This window comes from Orcinus orca, chromosome 2 (genome assembly GCF_937001465.1).
Source record: "Orcinus orca chromosome 2, mOrcOrc1.1, whole genome shotgun sequence".
NCBI lineage: Eukaryota > Metazoa > Chordata > Mammalia > Artiodactyla > Delphinidae > Orcinus > Orcinus orca.
In genome coordinates this window covers 167,133,728-167,152,882 of record NC_064560.1, presented here as the reverse complement: position 1 = coordinate 167,152,882, position 19,155 = coordinate 167,133,728, and the positions used below count along the sequence as shown (strand labels likewise).

The window sequence follows — 19,155 nt, the reverse complement described above, 5'->3', positions numbered from 1 at the left end:
GTCTAAGATTATAATCAGAAAAGAAGTCAGTTATGTATAAAATTATTCATTTGCAGAAGTATCAATTAACTAGGTGGCTGAGGAGATTCAGAAAGCCAAGCTCAGTCAGGGTGACTGATTGGTCTTTTAAGCATGATGGTAACCACTTGCCTGAAACTAAAATCTAACAAACTATAGTAAGATGACTAAAACAAATTATCTTAACTATATTAAGCCAGTTGAAGACAAAACCTACTCAATGGTATTATACAATATATTTAGAAAAATTGTGTTCACAAAGGTGAAGATTTACATGGGGTCCAAAGAAGGGGCACCCAAAGAGTAAATAAATGAATACCTATTCATCTCTGCCGGAAAGATCCCATAGGATCTGGGGGTCACAAACATTCTGATTATCAGAGACATACAATATTGGGTTTTGGGTGTGTGTCTGCAGTATACTGCTTTTTTAAAGACATAAAAAATATTCCTAAAATCCACTTACCTTTGCCCAATTTCCATCACTTATTCAATAACCTGATTACTAATCTAACTCTAAATCAATAAAAAGGCACCTGACAAATATGAATGAACTAGTACTCTGGTTTGCTTATTTGTCTCTCTGAGTTTGGCAATGAGTCAATTATCAAGATCCCGATAACCTCTGGGAATAAAATTCAAGTTACTTGGGTCACAAAAACTAGTCCTGGGATGTACTAATTAAACCACTACCGGGCTTCCCTGGTGGCGTGGTGGTTAAGAATCTGCCTGCCAATGCAGGGGACACAGGTTCGAGCCATGGTCCGGGAAGATCCCACATGCCGCGGAGCAACTAAGCCCATGCGCCACAACTGAGCCTGCACTCTAGAGCCCACGAGCCACAACTACTGAAGCCTGCATGCCTAGAGCCCATGCTCTGCAACAAGAAAAGCCACCGCAATGAGAAGCCCATGCACTGCAACGAAGAGTAGCCCCCGTTCGCCGCAACTAGAGAAAGCCCGTGCACAGCAACGAAGACCCAACTTAGCCAAAATAAATAAATAAATAAATAAAATTAAAAAAAAAAACCACCAAAAAACCCCCAAAACACTACTAACTTAAAAGGTCTTGTTTAGATGGTTAACTAGCACCCTTCTCTAACAACTCTGTATGTAAAAGAGTTTAAAGACAAAAGGAGGTGTTTTTTTTTCTTTTTTTTTTACTTCAGTAGGCAATTTACAAAAAATATATTTTAAAATAAATCATTTTAAATCAAAAATTTCCAGATATAAATTATTTAATATATGAATACTTATATATTAAATATAAACTTATATTTAATAAGTAAATATAAATTTTTTAAATATAAATTATTTTAAATCTTTTTCTCATTTACCTTTTTCTTTGTCCACTCTGATAACAACCACACATTCATTCCTGCCAATTCGGATGAGTTTGTTTATAGAACGGATACGCCTTCTGGACAACTCACTCAGAAGAATCATGCCTTCGATGTTGTTGTATTCCAGCAAGCTGACATAAGCTCCCATTTCAGCAATGGACCTTACATTCACCATCACTACGTCATCCACCTCAGGAAATTTGTGCTGATAAAATCTACAACTTAGACCCGGCATTCTGCAATCTGAACAAAAGAATCAAGTAAGTGTTCAGTTAAGGTCAAAATGTTAAAATGTCAATTTTCCACATCTTGCCACTGGAAGAAGTTATTGGTTTTCTCCCCTCTTTAAACTTCTTAAATGGTACCAGAAAACAGAGGAATGTTCTGGAACCAAGCTTTAATTTTTATTTTGCTCCACATTTTTGTAAGGCTTGCGTGATTCTCTACCATCAGTTTCAGAGGAATCATAAAAAATAACGACCATTTACAAAGTCCTGACACTGAAGGATTAAAGGTATACCTTAAGAGTAAAATATTATTTTAATACTTTAAGAAATAACAAATGATAGGAAGCATCACTACTATTATAAACCTGTCAGAAAAACTAAAGCTATTCTTCCTCCAAGTCAGCTAAGACTGGATATGTTACCGCCTGCTACATGAAGGGAAGACTCTTCCAACAAATTAAATCCTAACCCTAACCATATATCAAATGATATACTCTATTATTTATTATAGCCAAAATTATAGTATCACATGTCAAGACAAAAACAAAAAATTTATTAATCACAAAAGACAGTAATCTGAATTTTTTTCCTCTTAAAACAAACTTGAATTTAATTCACAACTACCATAATTTTTAGCTTCCACTTTTCCCATTACTCCCAAATATTCTTCTCTTTTGTTGAATAGTTATACCCAAGCTCAAGAACAGCTTTATAGATTCCCACTACTATAAAGTTCAAGTTTCTCTTAACCTCCACACATTAAATATATTTAAAACTACTCCCTTTGATCCACCCAACCTATTTTCAACACCACTCCTATTATGACCCACAGGCCTAAAATCATACCATATGTAGAAACACATTTTTAAAAGGAAGCTTTCAAATTAATCATAGTTGATAATTTTCATGTTTTTCTGCTAACCTTAACTAACTTACTATTGTCAAAGCTCAGAAGACAGGCAATAATAAGACCTAAGGTCCTATGAAAAATTTGTGAAACTTCACCTACTAACTTATTTTTTTCATATTAATTGGGAAATAAGACTGTCATTACTTATCTTAAAGACAGAACACCTACATCCAGCTCATAGAACACCAGAGTTCTGCTTCAGAGCAGTTTGAGAACTTGCTACCTGCACCCACATGTTTCTTCCTAGTGGCTTACCCACTGATTTATACATTTTTCCACTACCTACAGGGTCCTATATTATCTGGCCACTGCCTATCTCCCTGAGGTATCACTTTCCTCCTAGTCTTCCCCATTTTATAGATGAAAAACATGAAGCATGGGTTAAGCATCTTGTTTTGTCATATACTGCTAACAAGTGACAGTCAAAATCTGAACCTATGAAGTTTGAATCCATAGTTTGTGTCTTATACATCAGGCTATATTTTCTCTCAATATCACTGATAAATACATGACAATCAGTAAAACATCTTAAACAAAAAGCACTATCAATGTACATATTCAGTGCTGGAATATAAACTATAAATTAGTGCAAACTTTTAGTATTAACCTATCCCATATAACAAAAAATAAAGCTGCATATTAATAATAGTGGCAGAGATATATTTCTCCTTGAAGCCTGACAAAACAGGGATTTAGCAAATAAAGGGAAGCAGACATTCAATTACCCACCAAGAAACAGCTGAGCTGGTTGTTTCATTTTTAAACAGGGCTTTTTTTTTCTTGGACAACTGTTCTCAAATATCTGCATGTAAAGTACTAAAATTTGAGAGCTGAAAAAGTTTCAAACTGGATATAAAAATAAACTTTATGGAAATGTATGAAACAGTTTTAAGAGATTTAACAGGTGCTAACCACTTTTACTCACCAAGTTTCTTCAAATAGTAAAGCCAATAATTTTGGAGAAGCAAGACTTAATTCAATCGTAAAAGAACATAGGCAATCGTGTAAAAGAATCCTGAAGGGAGATATGGATGCTAATGCTTCAGGAGGTACAAGTCTCTTTGCAATAGACGGTGTAAATAAAGGAATACTGCTAATGGTATGTCATTCCCAGTAAAAGACAAGTAATGGAGTATAAAAAAAATCTACTTTGCAAAAGAACCTGCATAATGGTTAACAGATTTTGAACCTATCTCCTTATTTATGGAAATATTATGCTAATAACACTCACTTTGAAAAAAATCAGTCAGGAAAATAGGAGTCACACATCAAGTATCTATCAGCCCTTTTACATAATTTTCAAAGCACTTCGACTTATTTTATTTTGCCCTCAATAGGGTCCTCAAGTCAGGCAAGTAGCATAGCCTGACTTTGGGAATAGTTCTAGACATGGGTTCCAGACTTCGCTCTCCTACTTACTAGCTGTGGCTGCTTGAGAAATGCATTCCCATTAACTGTAGTTTCTAGTGTGTGCCATGTACTTCACCGGTTTGTGGCGGGTATCAAATGAAATAATATACTTGTGATAAAATTTGGAAAGTGTAATGTGCTATACAAATATAAGCTATTAAAAGGCAAAGGAGGTATCATTTCCATTTTGTAACTTAATTCATTAAACAATTATTATTAAAATAAAGTATTAAATGACTTCCTCAAAGACAAATGCTTACTAAGTACAACAGGAGCTAAATCCAGGTCATCTGACATTGACTCCAGAGTTTAACCCACAAAGCCTCAATATGTCAGAGTACTACAATACAGTATGTGTTCTCCAGTAAAGAACACCCATCTTTCAAAATACATGAACTGAATTCCAAGATAATTTCAAATACCCTGCAATGTCAGTAATTTTGCCTGGTCAAACAGTAGGCAGGACTTCTTAAACCACTGCATGGTCAAGTTGCCATAATGGATACAGAAGTCCACATTCGTTTCCAAAGTAAAGTATGATGTGATAGAGGCAACTCCCGTGATCATTCTGATTCGGCCCTAACACTTAGTTACGTTCTGAATGCTCGTTTTTACTACATAAATGCTACACAAATAAAGCTTTTAAACTAGTTCACTGTCATTGAAATAGGAAGCACCCATCTCTAAAAACATTACTGTGCATCTTTTTGAGATGTTTTGAGAATCGCTAACTGTCATGTGGCATCCAATGAACTGAGAAGAGGCAGTAAAGCTCTATGTAAATAATTCCAAACTGTTGAAAGACACAGAGTTACAAGGTTTTTTCCCCTTGGATAACAGCTTAAATCGGTAGAAAAAACAAGACTTCTTTGCTACACCTTTTCCCCAAGAAACAATGTTTCTTGTTAATGAACGTTAAAGTAGCCTAAGTTTGGGGCGCTGACAAAAGGGACCTGAAATTCCCGTATCTTATGTGTTTTAGTTCTGCTTAACCGTAAGATCACAGCGCGTATTTCTACAAGTCTATTCTCATCGGTGCTGAAACACGGCAAACCGATACGAAAAGTAATAAACTCTTCAGTAGGATCTTTTAGTGCCATCTTAAGGAGCGACTCACTCTCCAGAAACGCACCACTCCAGCAACACAGGGCGAAAGCAGCTTCGATTTTTTTAATATCACTTATCAGATGAACAAACTTGGATCTTTTTTTTAACCCAACTCTTGTCAATATCGTGGCCCAATCAACGGGTTCCTCGAAGTGCCAGGTCTGGTTACAATTGAGAGTATTTGCTGGGGCGGAAGACAAAAAAAAAAAAAAAAAAAGGATGGAACTCTCAGGCCCGGAGAGGGCAAAGTGTTCGCGTCCCGGGGCGGGGGCGTCACGGCATTCTCCCAAGGCCGCCCCACCTCACGGCGTCCCCACTTGAAGCACACTGAAAGGGCTGTTCAGTCACTCGGCCCGCCTCCCTTCACGAGAGGCCTCCGTTCGCACCATGACACCTCTGCTACACGGGGAGACCGACACGGAGCCGGCGGGCGGTGGCAGCTGTGTGCAGACACTTCCCGCGCAGGGACGGGAGAAGGAGGGGGTGTTAGCCCGGGGCCTACCCTCTATCGATCACCCATGTCACTGGACACAACCAAAGTGAATTCCTGGAGAAACCGATCGGGGCGACTAGTCACCTGAGGTATGTGTGTGAATCCCGCACTGGTGTCCGGCGCCACGCTCTTCAATCGGAGAGACCAGACTTGATGCACCCGTAGCAGCCGCCGACTCTCCTCAGCGTGCGCTTCGCTCGACCCCACCGCGCATGCGGAACCACCTCGCAGCACGCAAGCGCCAACAGGATGGAGGCCCCTCTTCGTCACTGACCATGGAGTCCAGGTCCTCCGAGAACAAAGAAGAATGTGGACCTTAGGAGGACCTGAAAAGTACGTTTTCTCGCTGTCTTTAGCTTTCGCTAAGTAACCTTCAAGGCGCAGGTAAGAGGGAGGACTCTGATTCCTTGTCCCTGAAAAATAAATCCTCTCTGAAAGCTTTAGTCAACCATGAGGTGGCGCTGTGACCAAAAATGAAAAGTGGAGGAAGAGAAGGAGTGTACTCTTCCCTGTTCTTTCGCTTCGCCCTGCGCAGCCGCCTGGGAGCTGGGGACTGGGGGGGGCGGGGGTGGGGGCTAGAAGACGAACCGGAAATGAGAGGCGGTTCCGGGGTGCGCGGGCCTTTACATCCGGGCATCGCCTTCTTCCTGTCGCCTTCCCCACACCCCTACCCCCAACCCCTACCGACAGGAAGCGGAAGTTAAGAAGGCGTATCCTGGCTGCCTCTTAACAACGCCAGGGGGTCACGGGACACAACCAGCTGACTCAGGTAGCGGAAGACTCAGTGGGTGGGCTTGTTGCAGCCACGGTTGCCCGGCCAGGGACCCGGGCCGAACAGACATCGTCAGAATGTCGGCCAAAGACCGAATTGAAATCTTTCCCTCGAGAATGTAAGTAAAAGAATGGAACGAACAGGTGTTAAGGAAGACCTGCCCGAGCCGCTGTCCCTCCATACCCTGGACCAGCAGCGGAGCTCCTTGTTTCCTGGGCCGACCTGAGCTCTCTCCAGTCTCTTCTCGTGAGTCCAGGGCAAGGCTCCCTGAGGGGTCCCTTACACATTCCTCTGAGTGAACCAGACTGGACAGAGCAAGTCCAGCCCGTGAGAACAGGCGCCCGGCCTGCTGGCTTTTGTAGAGATCAGCTGACTTTAGTCATTAATCGAGCCATTCATTCCATATTCCCTTATTGATCCGGACACTGGATTTATATAACTATGAATCGTCGCCACTCTTGCCCTAACAGCGCTCACAGTTTAGTGGAGGGATAGACAAGCGGACGAAGTTTGATAAATGCTTTTTTTTTTTTTGCGGTACTAGGGACTCTCACTGTTGTGGCCTCTCCCGTTGCGGAGCACAGGCTCCGGACGCGCAGGCTCAGCGGCCATGGCTCACGGGCCCAGCCGCTCCGCGGCATGTGGGATCTTCCCGGACCGGGGCACGAACCCGCGTCCCCTGCATCGGCAGGCGGACTCTCAACCACTGCGCTACCAGGGAAGCCCTGATAAATGCTGTGAGAAGAGAAGTCTACTGCGGTGGGAAGCAGGCTTCTAAACCAATTTGGGTGTTGAATCGAATCGCCCTAAAGTGGGCGTCAGGTTCGATCTTGGATACCCATACTCATTTTCCAAGATCCCCTGAAATGTCACATGTGGTGGGAAGCTAGACCTGAATTTCCGAGGCACTCCTTTTGTCTGTCACTGTTGCATGTCATTCAGACTTCTGTTAATATCACCCATCACATTGTAAAGTGCATATTTGTTTATGTATATTTACCACTGGACTGTGAGCTCTCTCCAGGATGAGAAGTGTCTTGATTATTAATCCACAGAAGGTCCACAAAAAATGTTACTTAAATGAACCCATGCCGTGGAGTCTGTTCAGTTGTGGCCTCCTTTTCTCTTTGGGCCTGAATTCTTTGTCAGGAGAAAAATTTTAAGTTTTCTCAAATGTGCCTAACAACGTGTGGAAGGTAAAGATTGTTCTTATTTGCCCTCTCCCCCTCCCCCTCTTCCTTTTCCTCTTTTTTTCACTGAGGAGCAGAAAATCAGTTTTGGCTTTGACACTTAGATCTTTTGATTGTGGTCCTATCTCTTTGGGGGTGTTCTGCTGTTTTTCTTTATTTTGACTTTTTCTCAGAGAATCTGAGGATGCTTTAAAATAAGAGTTATATTTTAACCCCCAAACCTAGATTTCTGTACCTACCTGGGTGGCTACAGCTTTTAATGAAATGAAGGGGATTTTGTTTGTTTGGTTTCTACCTTTGCCTATTGACTTTCTAATAGCTGTTAGTCCTAGGTGGGAAGTAAGTCAGTTGTGGAGAAAGGCAGTGCCTGTGAAATAGATAAGGCTCAGGACTACCCTGGGGTAGTGAGGACTGTAGAACTCCCAGCACTTAAAGACTGACTCCATCCAAACCTCTGCCCTAAGAGACACCAGACTCTAGCCTGGCTTCTAGTAGCCTAAGGCTATGTTCCTAGAATGACTCCAGCCCCTAGTAAAATGCCTGCTTGAGAAAACTCATCCAGCCAGAATTTACTCTTTGTTCTATGCAACACCTGAGACTATGCCCCTGACCTCCCTTCCTTAATTGCCTGCTAGCAGACACAGCTGGCCTGATGGCATTTCCAATGCCCAACCTTTTGGAATTTTTCTCTGACTCGCATCCACTCTCACTCTCCTCGCTCATTTTAAAATGCCTAATCACCTGTGCACAATCAGAAAGGAGCTCAGCTCTTTCCCCTGCTGTCAGTGGTTACTGAATAATATCTGTTTTCACAGTTTTAATGTCTGGCTGTGTTTATCTTTGCTAGTAGTCAGAATGTTAACATTTTGTTTTGTTTTGTTTTTACTTTGAGACTAAGAGGTGAAAATACACTCTTTGGGCTTAGACAAGAATGATAGGTTTGTGAATGTGAAAATTGCTATTTGAGAGCACTCAGCTTGCCGATTGAGAGGAAAATCAGGTGCAGGAAGTAACTGCTTCTCTAAATATTTTCCCCAAGGCTTATCAGCAGGTACTTTGTCATGTAGTCAGATGTTTTTGATTCAGCTGGAAGCAAAGTCATCATCCTAGCTGAAGGTCAAACATTTTTTGTAGGGCCAAGCAGCTCTGTAACTTGTAAAATAACAAGTGTTTAAAGAGCGAGGCTAGGAAACACACTAGTGACTTCTGTTTCAGACACTACTACCTTACAGTGTTATCCTGTGAAATGGGGCTGTCACCCACTTAGGCACCAGAGAGAGCAAAACAAGTTTAGAGTGGAAGCAAAAGAGGCATGACGGATTTGGAGTCAACAGAAGTCAGTCACATCCAGGTTCTCCTACATACTGGCTATAAGCCTTTGGGCAAGTCACTCTTTGAGTCTCAGGAATTAAAATTTGTCTATTTCATGAGAAAAGAAATTAAATATAGGAGGAAATTAAAATTAGCGTGGTGAATTCAGTTTTATGAACCAGTTCACCTTTTTACTGTAAACTTGCTGCCATTTGCAGTACTAGGACTTGACTTAAATTTGGTTCAACTCTTTGAGCCCAAAGTCTGGTGGTTAGTGTCAACAACACGGTACATTGGGGTGCATAGCTCTTGCTCAGGCTGGAAGCTGAACCAGCTTCACTTGGTTAGATCTCCAGTGAAGCTAGTCAGTGCAAATTCAGCCACTGATAGCTAGTTTTTCAAAGACAGAACTGTTCACCTAAATTATGTCCCCTTAATCTATAGGTGAGGTAGTATGGCACATGGTTGGGGTACAGTGGACCTAGGTTTGAACCTTGGTTAAATCCCTGGAGTCAGAAATCTGTTTCAGGTCTTGCTCTGCATTTTCTTCACCGAGTGACTGTGGGAAAGTCGTTTCACTTTTCTGAGCTTCATTTTCCTATCTTTCAAGATAATGTCTAAAGCCCCTTCCAGCTATAGAATTATTTTAGTAATCTTTGGCCTATGGTAGAAGATTCAGTATAATCTAAGAATTTAGTCAGAAGTTTAGCAAAAACTATTTTGCAGTTGGTAATAACACCAGTCATATGAAATTATGTCCCCTTAAATCACTTTAGATATGTTATACAATTGATTATTGAATCTTATTATCCTTTCTCATTATTAAATTTTATCTGGCATATGGTAGCAAGAATGGAAATGTCAATTTCTGCTGTTGCTTTCTTGACTTTGGTTTTGGGGTTTCTGATGAGAAAAGATTGAAATAGGGAGGTAAGGAGATTTAAGTGGCTTGTCACTTCTCAGAAGTGTTTACTTATATGTGTCATTTGTTACCTGGAGTCATTTACAAATTAGTAAAGTGATTGGTAGTAGAGTCTTAATTGATGATATCAAAACACTTCAATGCCACACTTTTAATGGAAAAAGTGATAAATGATTGTGGTATGAAATACAGAAGGTAAAACAGAATATAGTAGTAAAAAGTAAATCCATCTTTTTCACTCAACCTCACTTTCCAAAGGAAACTGTTACCACTTTCTGTGAACCTCTCTAGAACTATTCTCTTTATATAAGCACATTCATCCCTTACTGTGCATAACTGAGACAATGTAATATGAGGAGCACATGCAGATCTACCTTCCTCTTTTTTTTTAATGGCTTCATATCATTCTGTTGTATGATGAACCGTGATTTGTGGAACATTTAACTTGTTCCCACCCTTTTGCTATTATAAATAAGGCTGGACTACTCGTTCTTGACCTTGTACATGTTTTTGTGTACATGTGGGAGTAAATCAGGGGGATAAATCCCTTAAAGTAGAATTGTTGGTCCTGAAGGTAAATGCATTTCAAATTTTGACATATATCATTGGACAGATTTTTTTTTCTTAGTGCATACCTAATGGAAACATATACTGTTTTAACTCACAAATCAAGTAATTATTTAAACTATGCTGGTATCATAAAATAGTTCTAATAAATATTTATTAAATCATAATAAAATTTATTAAATTATTAACCAATTATTAAGTAATATTTATTATTATAATTTATTAAATTATTAATGTTATTTATTAACTTATTTATCAAATTATTAAGTTCTTATTAAAGGATTGTTTCTGTTTTAAATAAAAAAGACTTCTTATTTATGGAACACTGAGGGTGGAAATCTACAGTATTGAGAAACCAATTAAGCCTGTCAGTTACAAATGGTATATATTCTTGCTCTCATGACATCAAGGAATTCGCATAATTTTAACACCATATTGGGGAAGTATGTTTATTTTAAATGTCTTTAACTTTATTTACATAGGGCACAGACCATCATGAGGGCTCGGTTAAAAGGAGCGCAGACAGGTCGAAACCTCCTAAAGAAAAAATCTGACGCCTTAACTCTTCGATTTCGACAGATCCTTAAGAAGATAATAGAGGTAGAGTGAAGTTTGCTTAGAATTGTATTTATTTTAGAAGTGTCTATGGAAAATCCAGCACGACCGTTGGCATTTTAATTAAACATTTTTTTTTCAAAAGTAAAAATGCCATTGTAAATGTAACAAGTTTCAGAAAGTACATTTAATAAGATTCAAACTCTTTACTCTTGCCCCCAAACCCCACTTGATCTGCTCTGGCCCCTGCCTGCCCCTCTGATCTCATTTGGAGCTTTTTTTCTAACATCCTCCTCTAGGACCTTTGCATTAGCTGTTTCTAATGCCCGAAATGCTCTTTCCCCAGAATTTATTATAACTGTCCTCTGGCCTGTCTGGTAACTTTCTACCCACCTGTCCCAGTTTTTCTTCTCTTTCAAAAAAAATTATTGTGTATTCTCAAACATTAAATATTCCAGATTTTAGAATCACTGTGCCATTAGGATTTTGAGAGCAGTATAGTGAATTTAAAAGATTAATTTGAGCAAAACAGCATGGACTCATTCAGGAATAAGGTCGGCCCTTCAGTAAAGATTCAGTTTTCTATTTCTTAGTGCCTTTGTTCCAGTATTTTAATTATAAAACTCATGGTTTTGCAACATTGTTAGTAACCATAACCAAAACTGTTCAAGCAAAATTGGATATATTTATTTTATTGTTACCAAATCAATATTTACATGTACACCTGGTGTAAAATACTGATGGTTGTTAAAGGAACATGATTATGATATGATTTTTCCCTGTAAAAAAACTTGGTTTTATTGGCTGTTGGTTTTTGCTTTTCCAGACTAAAATGTTGATGGGTGAAGTGATGAGAGAAGCTGCCTTTTCACTTGCTGAGGCCAAGTTCACAGCAGGGGACTTCAGGTAAGAACACTTAAGTGGGGTGTTTTGAAAAACAAAGTGCTATCATGTTCATAATTTCATGTAAAAGCCTCTTTTAATTTAAAAAAAATACATAAGCATTAAAGACAAATGATATAGTAATAATAAGAACACTTTTAACCCCATCACCTTAACACTTTTGTGTTTATTACCACCCACGTGTATCTGTTACATAGTTGCAGGCACAGAATACTTAATATTTTACAGTCCATTTTCATTTAGTATTGTATCATAAACATTTTTCCCTATTTTCACATAGCTGCATAATCTTTAGATGTATGATAATGTATTAACGTTTTCCTGTAATGGTGGGCCTTTGGGTTGATTTTCAGATATTTGGATTATTAGAAAAGGTGCCATGAACATCTTTATGTATATATTTTTAAATTTCTATTGAATTATTTCCTTAGGAAAATTTTTGAGAATGGAATTGGTTGTTTAAAGGGCATGGACTTTATGGCATATGTCAATGTGTGCTTTACAAAGTGTACAAAATGGCTTAGTTATTGCTTTACATATGTTATGTTTGGTTATGTCATTTGGTTCTCCAAATAAGCCTGTGAGGTGGACCAGGCGAGCATTGTTGTTCTCAGTTTGAGTTTAGTGCCTTCCTAAAGTCAAATGACTACTCAGGGGCAGAAGTGGAAGTTTTCAGGGTTTTTGATTTTAGTCTTCTTTACCAATAACAGAATGCCTCCATTCTTAGTTTGTGTTATCTGGGAACATTACCTGTGGACAGTCTTACAGCTTGAGGGGCATAAGACCTTTTTTTTTTTGCGGTACGCGGGCCTCTCACTGTTGTGGCCTCTCCCATTGCGGAGCACAGGCTCCGGACAGTAGGCTCAGCAGCCATGGCTCACGGGCCCAGCTGTTCCGCGGCATGTGGGATCTTCCTGGACCGGGGCAGGCGGACTCTCAACCACTGCACCACCAGGGAAACCCGACCTTTTTTTTTTTTTTTGTCATAAGACGTTTTGAAGTAGTAGACTTTTAATTTTTGCCAGTGTTGGTAGGATAACAATTTGCATTGACTTTTCCATGAGAGGGCGGGAATAAATAGTGTGTATGTGGTATGTGAAGGTGTTTTAGGGTGGTTATGAGGAAGACACTTTATTTTGTGATAGTAACAGGTGGGGAGTCAGACAAAGCCAGATGGAAATTAGATAGATTCCAAGGTAAAGGAATTGAACTCCTGCTTAGGCACACCTACAGATTTGAACAGCAAACCCAGAAGGAAGGAACGTTTTCTCCAAATTACATTAGTGGAAAGAAAATCCCTAAAGTCACATCCATGCACCACATGTCTGATTGAAAACTTAAGCAGCCCATGTACATTAAAATCATTCTTTGTATTCTTATGGCTAATGTTTGAATATTGTTCATACTTTGCTCTCTGAGGCCCTCCTCTGGTAGCAGTGATTGTTCTTTTCTGAAAGAAGACAATCATCAAAGCATAATCATGACATCTTACTTTTGTTGAAGTCACCTGATGGGTCCCTGCTGGTTTATTTCTCACTCTAAAAACTCAACTAAATCAAGGCCTTTTCTTTTTCTGCAGCACCACAGTAATCCAAAATGTAAATAAAGCCCAAGTGAAGATTAGAGCAAAGAAAGATAATGTAGCAGGTAACTTTTCAACCCTTTGGAACTCTTGGCAGAGAAAAGATAACATTTTTAAATTAACCCGTTTATACAGCAAGATCTTGATGGCCCAATTAATCTTTTCTCCTTAGACAAAGTTGTTTGGCTTTACATGTTAAAACTTGTTTACTGGTGGTTGCCAGGGGATGGGGGTGGGGAAAGCTATTGTTCAGTGGATGTGAAGTTACAGTTATACAAGATAAATACATTTTAGAGACCTGCTGTACAGTAGTATAGTTACAGTTAATAGGGTGTTGTGCACTGAAAAGCTTAAGAAAGTAGATCTCATGTTGAGTGTTCTTAACACATACACACAGGAAAAGGGACACAAATCTTTTGGAGGTGATGGATATGTTTATTACCTTAATTGTGATGATGGTATCATGGGTATATGCATATTTCTATACTCATCAAAATGTATACATTAAATATGTGCAATTATTTGTATATTATGTATACCTCAAAGGTGAAAGAAAAAAAAAAACATTGTAACAGCCAGATCCCTTACTAAGGATAATTTGACTTTTGAATAGGAATGAACACTTAAGGAAGGTTCCTAAATTCATTCATTGAAACCAGTTACAGTTCCAGGCAATCTCTTGGCTTTTGAGTATTTGCTGAAAAAGAAACACAGGAAACAGTGGTTAAGAAACAGTACTTCAAGGACATGTTTGTGAATCCATATATGTTTCTATGTTTAACAGGTGTTACTTTGCCAGTATTTGAACATTACCATGAAGGAACTGACAGTAAGTGTGAAACTTTTTATGTGTGTGTCTCTGGGTTCTTCCAGTTCCTCTTTAAATGAAACTTATTCTGGAAAATGATGATAAATAGACCTGCTTAGAGTTCAGTGGTTCCAGTGTTGGAAACCTTCTTTTTTTTTTTATTTTTTTTTTGGCCTCGCCGGGCAGCATGTGGGATCTTAGTTCCCCGACCAGGGATCAAACCCATGCCCCCTGCATTGGGAGTGTGGAGTCTTAATCACTGGACCGCCAGGGAAGTCCAGAAGCCTTCTTATCAGATATATTTGGGACAATAGTTTATCAGTTAATCAAAAAAGTGTTATTGCAGGGAGTCACAAAACATTATACATTGCTTAAAATATTTTATTTCAACCTAGAAATTTATAGAGTCATTTGCAATTTTAAAATATAAGGCCATGGCCTTTCTTTGAGTATGAATCCACTGATTAGACTTCCATGTTGTCTGTCTGCATAAACCACACCCACAATGTATTGTTTATAATTTCCAGTTTGGGTCTTTTTAAAGTACAGTAAGATCTTAGGCACTGTGATACAATCTGAATGCTGAATCTTCCTAGACTTTTATAGCCAGCCTGCCCGATTTTTTTATAATTGTCTCACCTTTTCCTAATTTGACAGCATGTTTCAGGTAGTAATGCATCTTTGTTGAGTCTTTCCAAACTAATCAACTTTCTTTCATAGAAACAACAATATTCTTTCTTTGGCCCTCATATTAAATTGGTTCACATCAAATATTTAGTACTGCTTGAATAAAGAAGTAGAATATTCTAGTGAGTCACCTGTTAACAGAGAGTGTCAACCGTACTGGGGCATCAGGCAGTATAATCTACAAAGGGAAGGGGTGCATTCGTTAATCCAGCAAGGTAACTTCTCCTATAGTTAGATTTAGAAAGTATCCTTGTGCAAAACTACTCAGCAACATGTCCTACAGTTTTGGGGGAGTGAAATGGGCACTTAATGTTTGGGTTAGTGAATTTGTTTTTCCATGTTTGGTATTATTTTGACTTATCTTCTTTTGGGAAGTTTATGGGGAAGATTACACCCTAAATACAAATGTTGTCTGACTGGTTCTTTCAGGTTATGAACTGACTGGTTTAGCCAGAGGAGGTGAACAGTTGGCTAAACTGAAGAGGAATTATGCCAAAGCAGTGGAACTACTGGTGGAACTAGCTTCGCTGCAGGTAAGTTTCTGAAATGGTGGCTTCTGCACCATTGTCCCTACTTTTTACTACTAACAAAATGTTTGTGCAATGGTATAGTTTCACTCTTGGCTAGGTGAGAACAGCAATAGTCAATATAGATTTAAATGCAAATATAATATGGTTTATGCATGAAAGCCTTTTTTTCCCCCCCTGCTTTGTAGCCAGTTAATATATATCTAGGTCATTAGTGTATGATTCTCTTCTCATGCCATCTTTATAACTTCAGGTGAGTCTGAAGTAAACAAATTCTAATAGAATGGAAATCATGTTAGCTCTATGGAAATCTCATAAGAATTTTCTGTTCTTTAAGTATGTTGAAGTAGTCTTGGTTTCCAAATGTTTCTACAAGTGCTGAGTGAAGGCAAGTGGTGGACAGGGCATGAGTAGGAAGACTTTGTGCTTACATTATTAATTTATCCTCTTATTTTAGACTTCCTTTGTTACTTTGGATGAAGCTATTAAGATAACCAACAGGCGTGTAAATGCCATTGAACATGGTGAGTGTAAGCTGCTGTGAGGCTCTTTGTCCATCCTCTTGTCCGCACCTCCACATTTGTCACGGACCTACTAGGAATCAGGCACTGATCACCTGCTGAATAAGATGTTGCCCCTGCCCACAGTAGGAAGGGCAGTGAGTCAGTAATACAGATAACTGTTAGTAAATCCTTTGATAGAAGTGTGTGTATGATTTAGCGGGTAGTTAGAGGAGAGTGGTGAGTTAAAAAGTACGGAATGTTTTACTCATTTCTGATTATTCATGAATAAAAGGTGAAACTATTTCTCAAGAGCCCTAATGTTTTTGTAAGTTCTTTCCAATGACTGAGTGATAAATGTTTTTGAACACATGAAGTATTAAACTTTAAAGCTCTCTTTCTTAGGCCTTATGTCCTGTTCTCTTGCTGTTCTTCTTGATTTCTAAAAATAAATTTTCCCATTGGATGCATTTATTTTCCATCTCTCATTTCATTATTTTAAAACTATGACGCTGAATGTTGCCACAGTACTTTTTGCTTAAGAAACTCAGTTTTCATTAAAGCAACACTTACTCAATTTTAAAGTAAGAAAGGAGCAAAATTTGAGCAGCAAGGAAATTATTTTGCTTGGGCTCTATTAGTGTTAAAGAGGAAGTTATCTCATTGTTTAAAAACTTAAAACACATTTCCTGACTGCTTGCTTGTGCCAGCCTCTTGCATGGAATTGCAAGCAAAACAAAATGGATAAGGTAACAGTTTCAGTTCACAAGGGGTTCACATTCTAGAAGCAGAATAGGCAAATTCTGTGTAAAGTAGAACCTTATGATTGACACAAAATTCAACTTACTGTATTCTCTCTGCTCAATGCTCCAGTTTTTAACAATGGATTGCTGTTGTATTTAAAATAACATCTATTTGTAACATATGGTTCAATGTTACATATTCATATAAATTCAGTATATTCAGTGTTGTATATATATCATGGTCCAGTGTTACCTGTCCATAGAAAAGACAGTATGAGGGCATATTCCAAAATATTTATAATTAGTTAACTATAGAGTGGTTGGATTATACTTCATTTTATTTCCCTGTGTTTTTGTTTTTTGCATTAAATGTACATTTATTTTACAGTTAGAAAAAATAAGTTACTGTTATACAAATGAGCACTGGCAATTTGAAAAAAGATTTGAAGTTCTCACTATATATATATTTTTTAAACCCTAGTCATCATTCCCCGGATTGAACGTACCCTTGCTTATATCATCACAGAGCTGGATGAGAGAGAGAGAGAAGAGTTCTATAGGTTTGTTGGAATTTGCAGTTATTGATCATTTTTTGTTTTTCCATATTCCAAAAGCTCGATTTGCTGAGACATGTTGGCTTATGTTCTTTAGAATTAGCACAGCTTGGGACTTCCCTGGCAGTGGTTAAGACTCCACGCTTCCATTGCAGGGGCCATGGGTTTGATCCCTGGTCAGGGAACTAAGATCCCACATGCAGTGCAGCACGGGCAAAAAAAAAAAAAGAATTAGTACAACTTGTATTTTATTCTGATAAGAAACAAGGAATAATATTGCCAAAGGCTGTGGAGATAGATCTGTGCCAAGTTTTGCACACACCTAAAATATGGCATCTCTGAAAACTCAGGCCCTTCAGAGAAACTATAAATAGCCTCGATAATTCTTTAAAATGAAACAATGATTTAGATGGGGTGTCTCCCACATAAAAAGAAACTGGAATTAATCAGTCAATCAACAAATATGTATTGCATGTTGGAAATGTTCCAGGAGAAGGTATAAAGTACTTGGGGACATTACATAATAATATAAATCATACCATTAGAAAGTCAGAGTACTTGGAGAGAAATGATACCTGTACAGGAATTAGCTCTGAACATTTAGAGCTAGTAGGGACAATAAATACTAAATAGGTGGTGTGCAGGGGTCAGTGTGTCAGTTTCAGAGAAGTGGGAGATAGGTGAAGGCAGGCGTATTCAGGAAAGACATAGCTGTCTTGGACCTTGAGTAGCTTCTGAGTATGATTTATAATCGTAATTAGCAAAATTTAGTTTGTCCTTCAGTTGATGTGCAGGGTTGTGGTAATCCAGATTGAATGATCCAAAATTTTAGTGTCTGAATGCTGAAAACCTGTTCCATTATCAGGGAATGGACATCAAAGTTTATTCACCCTGAGACAGGAGCTTTTGAAATCAGTTATTAGCTTAAAATGTGTGTGTATTCTACCTCAAATCTTTTTTTTTTTTAAATGGGTTATAAATATGTTACTGAAATTGAAATTAATAAAGGTAGAATTTTGTTCTACTTTGTAGGTGTTTATTATCCTTGTTACAAAACTAGAAGAAATCAATTCTACTTAGTACCAAAACAGCATTCAGAAAATTCCCTCCTTTATTTTATTTTATAGGTTAAAGAAAATACAGGAGAAGAAAAAGATTCTCAAGGAAAAGTCTGAGAAGGACTTGGAACAACGGAAGGCAGCTGGAGAGGTGATGGAACCTGCTAATCTTCTGGCTGAAGAGAAGGATGAGGATCTTCTCTTTGAATAATCTTTCCTGCTCTGATTCCTTCAGAAGGCCTAACATGGCATCATTTTAATTCACGGTGTGTAGGTTTGGTATGTGTGGCTATTTAATTTTTGGCCTAAGAATTTCACCAGTTGTAAAATTCCCTGTTGTCTGTTTATGGGATTACCTTTGCAGAATCATAATTCAACAACCATTTATCACCAATGACATTTGGAGAACCTGCCCAGAAACTTATAGAATTTATTCTGCGAAGTGTCACCCTACTCCACTTACATGTCTGTTGCAAGTGACCTGCTTACCAGCATATTAAGAAATTCCCCTTAGGAAACAGCAGTGGTCTCAGGCCAACACACGTAGGCCAGCTACTGCTGGAACACCCTTTGTTCCTACCTACTTGCACACCGTTGTCTGAGATTGCTGCAGCCATCCTTGTGTTAGTTACTGTGGGACTTCTCCTCAAACATTATGAAAACCTTCACTTATTCTTCCTTGAATGACAGGTCTGTCTTGTCTGTCATGGGAACAGTTCTGCCAATTCAAATGTGACTATGGTAATATACAGTAAAATGATTTAAAAATGAGTTGTTCCTTTTTTAATGAATTTACTGCTAAGTTGTGTTCTTATGCTCAGATCACCACATGGGATTGGCATCCAAAAAGAGCTTTCTCTGCAGACATGTATGAAGTGGGTAGCTTCCCTTTTCCCCCCTTCATAAACTTACTGAGGTGAGTGAGTGATTGTTGAATTTTGGGATACTAATAAATATGATTGCCAATGA

General features: G+C 38.6%; 2 protein-coding genes across 7 annotated transcripts in view; one reads left to right on the top strand and one right to left on the bottom strand.

The window, feature by feature from the left end:
- EIF2S1 (eukaryotic translation initiation factor 2 subunit alpha) overlaps window positions 1-5,732 on the bottom strand; it is a 19,214-nt gene extending 13,482 nt beyond the window's left edge. The window contains exons 1-2 of one of the 3 annotated variants that reach the window (XM_012537890.3): window positions 5,592-5,732; window positions 1,355-1,603 (exon numbers count right to left, since the gene is read on the bottom strand). In XM_012537890.3, the coding sequence (XP_012393344.1) occupies window positions 1,355-1,595 (241 nt within the window). In that variant the 5' untranslated portion in view covers window positions 1,596-1,603; window positions 5,592-5,732. Of the gene's footprint in view, window positions 1-1,354; window positions 1,604-5,024; window positions 5,049-5,591 lie in introns of those variants that run through there. The other 2 variants (XM_004262143.3, XM_033429460.2) reach the window with 2 other exon arrangements.
- Window positions 5,711-19,155, top strand: ATP6V1D (ATPase H+ transporting V1 subunit D). Of its 4 annotated transcripts, none has more exons than XM_033429606.2 (9): window positions 5,711-5,840; window positions 10,752-10,869; window positions 11,651-11,730; window positions 13,307-13,374; window positions 14,094-14,138; window positions 15,234-15,337; window positions 15,789-15,855; window positions 17,056-17,134; window positions 18,256-19,155. In XM_033429606.2, exons 1-9 carry the CDS (start codon window positions 5,815-5,817, stop codon window positions 18,395-18,397), a joined length of 729 nt encoding a protein of 242 aa, XP_033285497.1. In that variant the 5' UTR covers window positions 5,711-5,814; the 3' UTR covers window positions 18,398-19,155. The 4 variants fall into 4 exon arrangements, with proteins under 4 accessions (XP_033285497.1, XP_033285636.1, XP_004262190.1 ...); XM_033429745.1 differs by lacking the exon at window positions 5,711-5,840 and adding an exon at window positions 5,873-5,891; XM_004262142.4 differs by lacking the exon at window positions 5,711-5,840 and adding an exon at window positions 6,124-6,397.

Excerpts from the sequence above, each read along its gene's own strand:
- ATP6V1D (XM_004262142.4), top strand. The coding sequence starts at position 6,357 with ATGTCGGCCAAAGACCGAATTGAAATCTTTCCCTCGAGAAT. Across the intron at positions 15,338-15,788 it reads TGGAACTAGCTTCGCTGCAG|ACTTCCTTTGTTACTTTGGA; the intron begins GTAAGTTTCTGA and ends CTCTTATTTTAG. Across the intron at positions 15,856-17,055 it reads TGTAAATGCCATTGAACATG|TCATCATTCCCCGGATTGAA; the intron begins GTGAGTGTAAGC and ends TTTAAACCCTAG.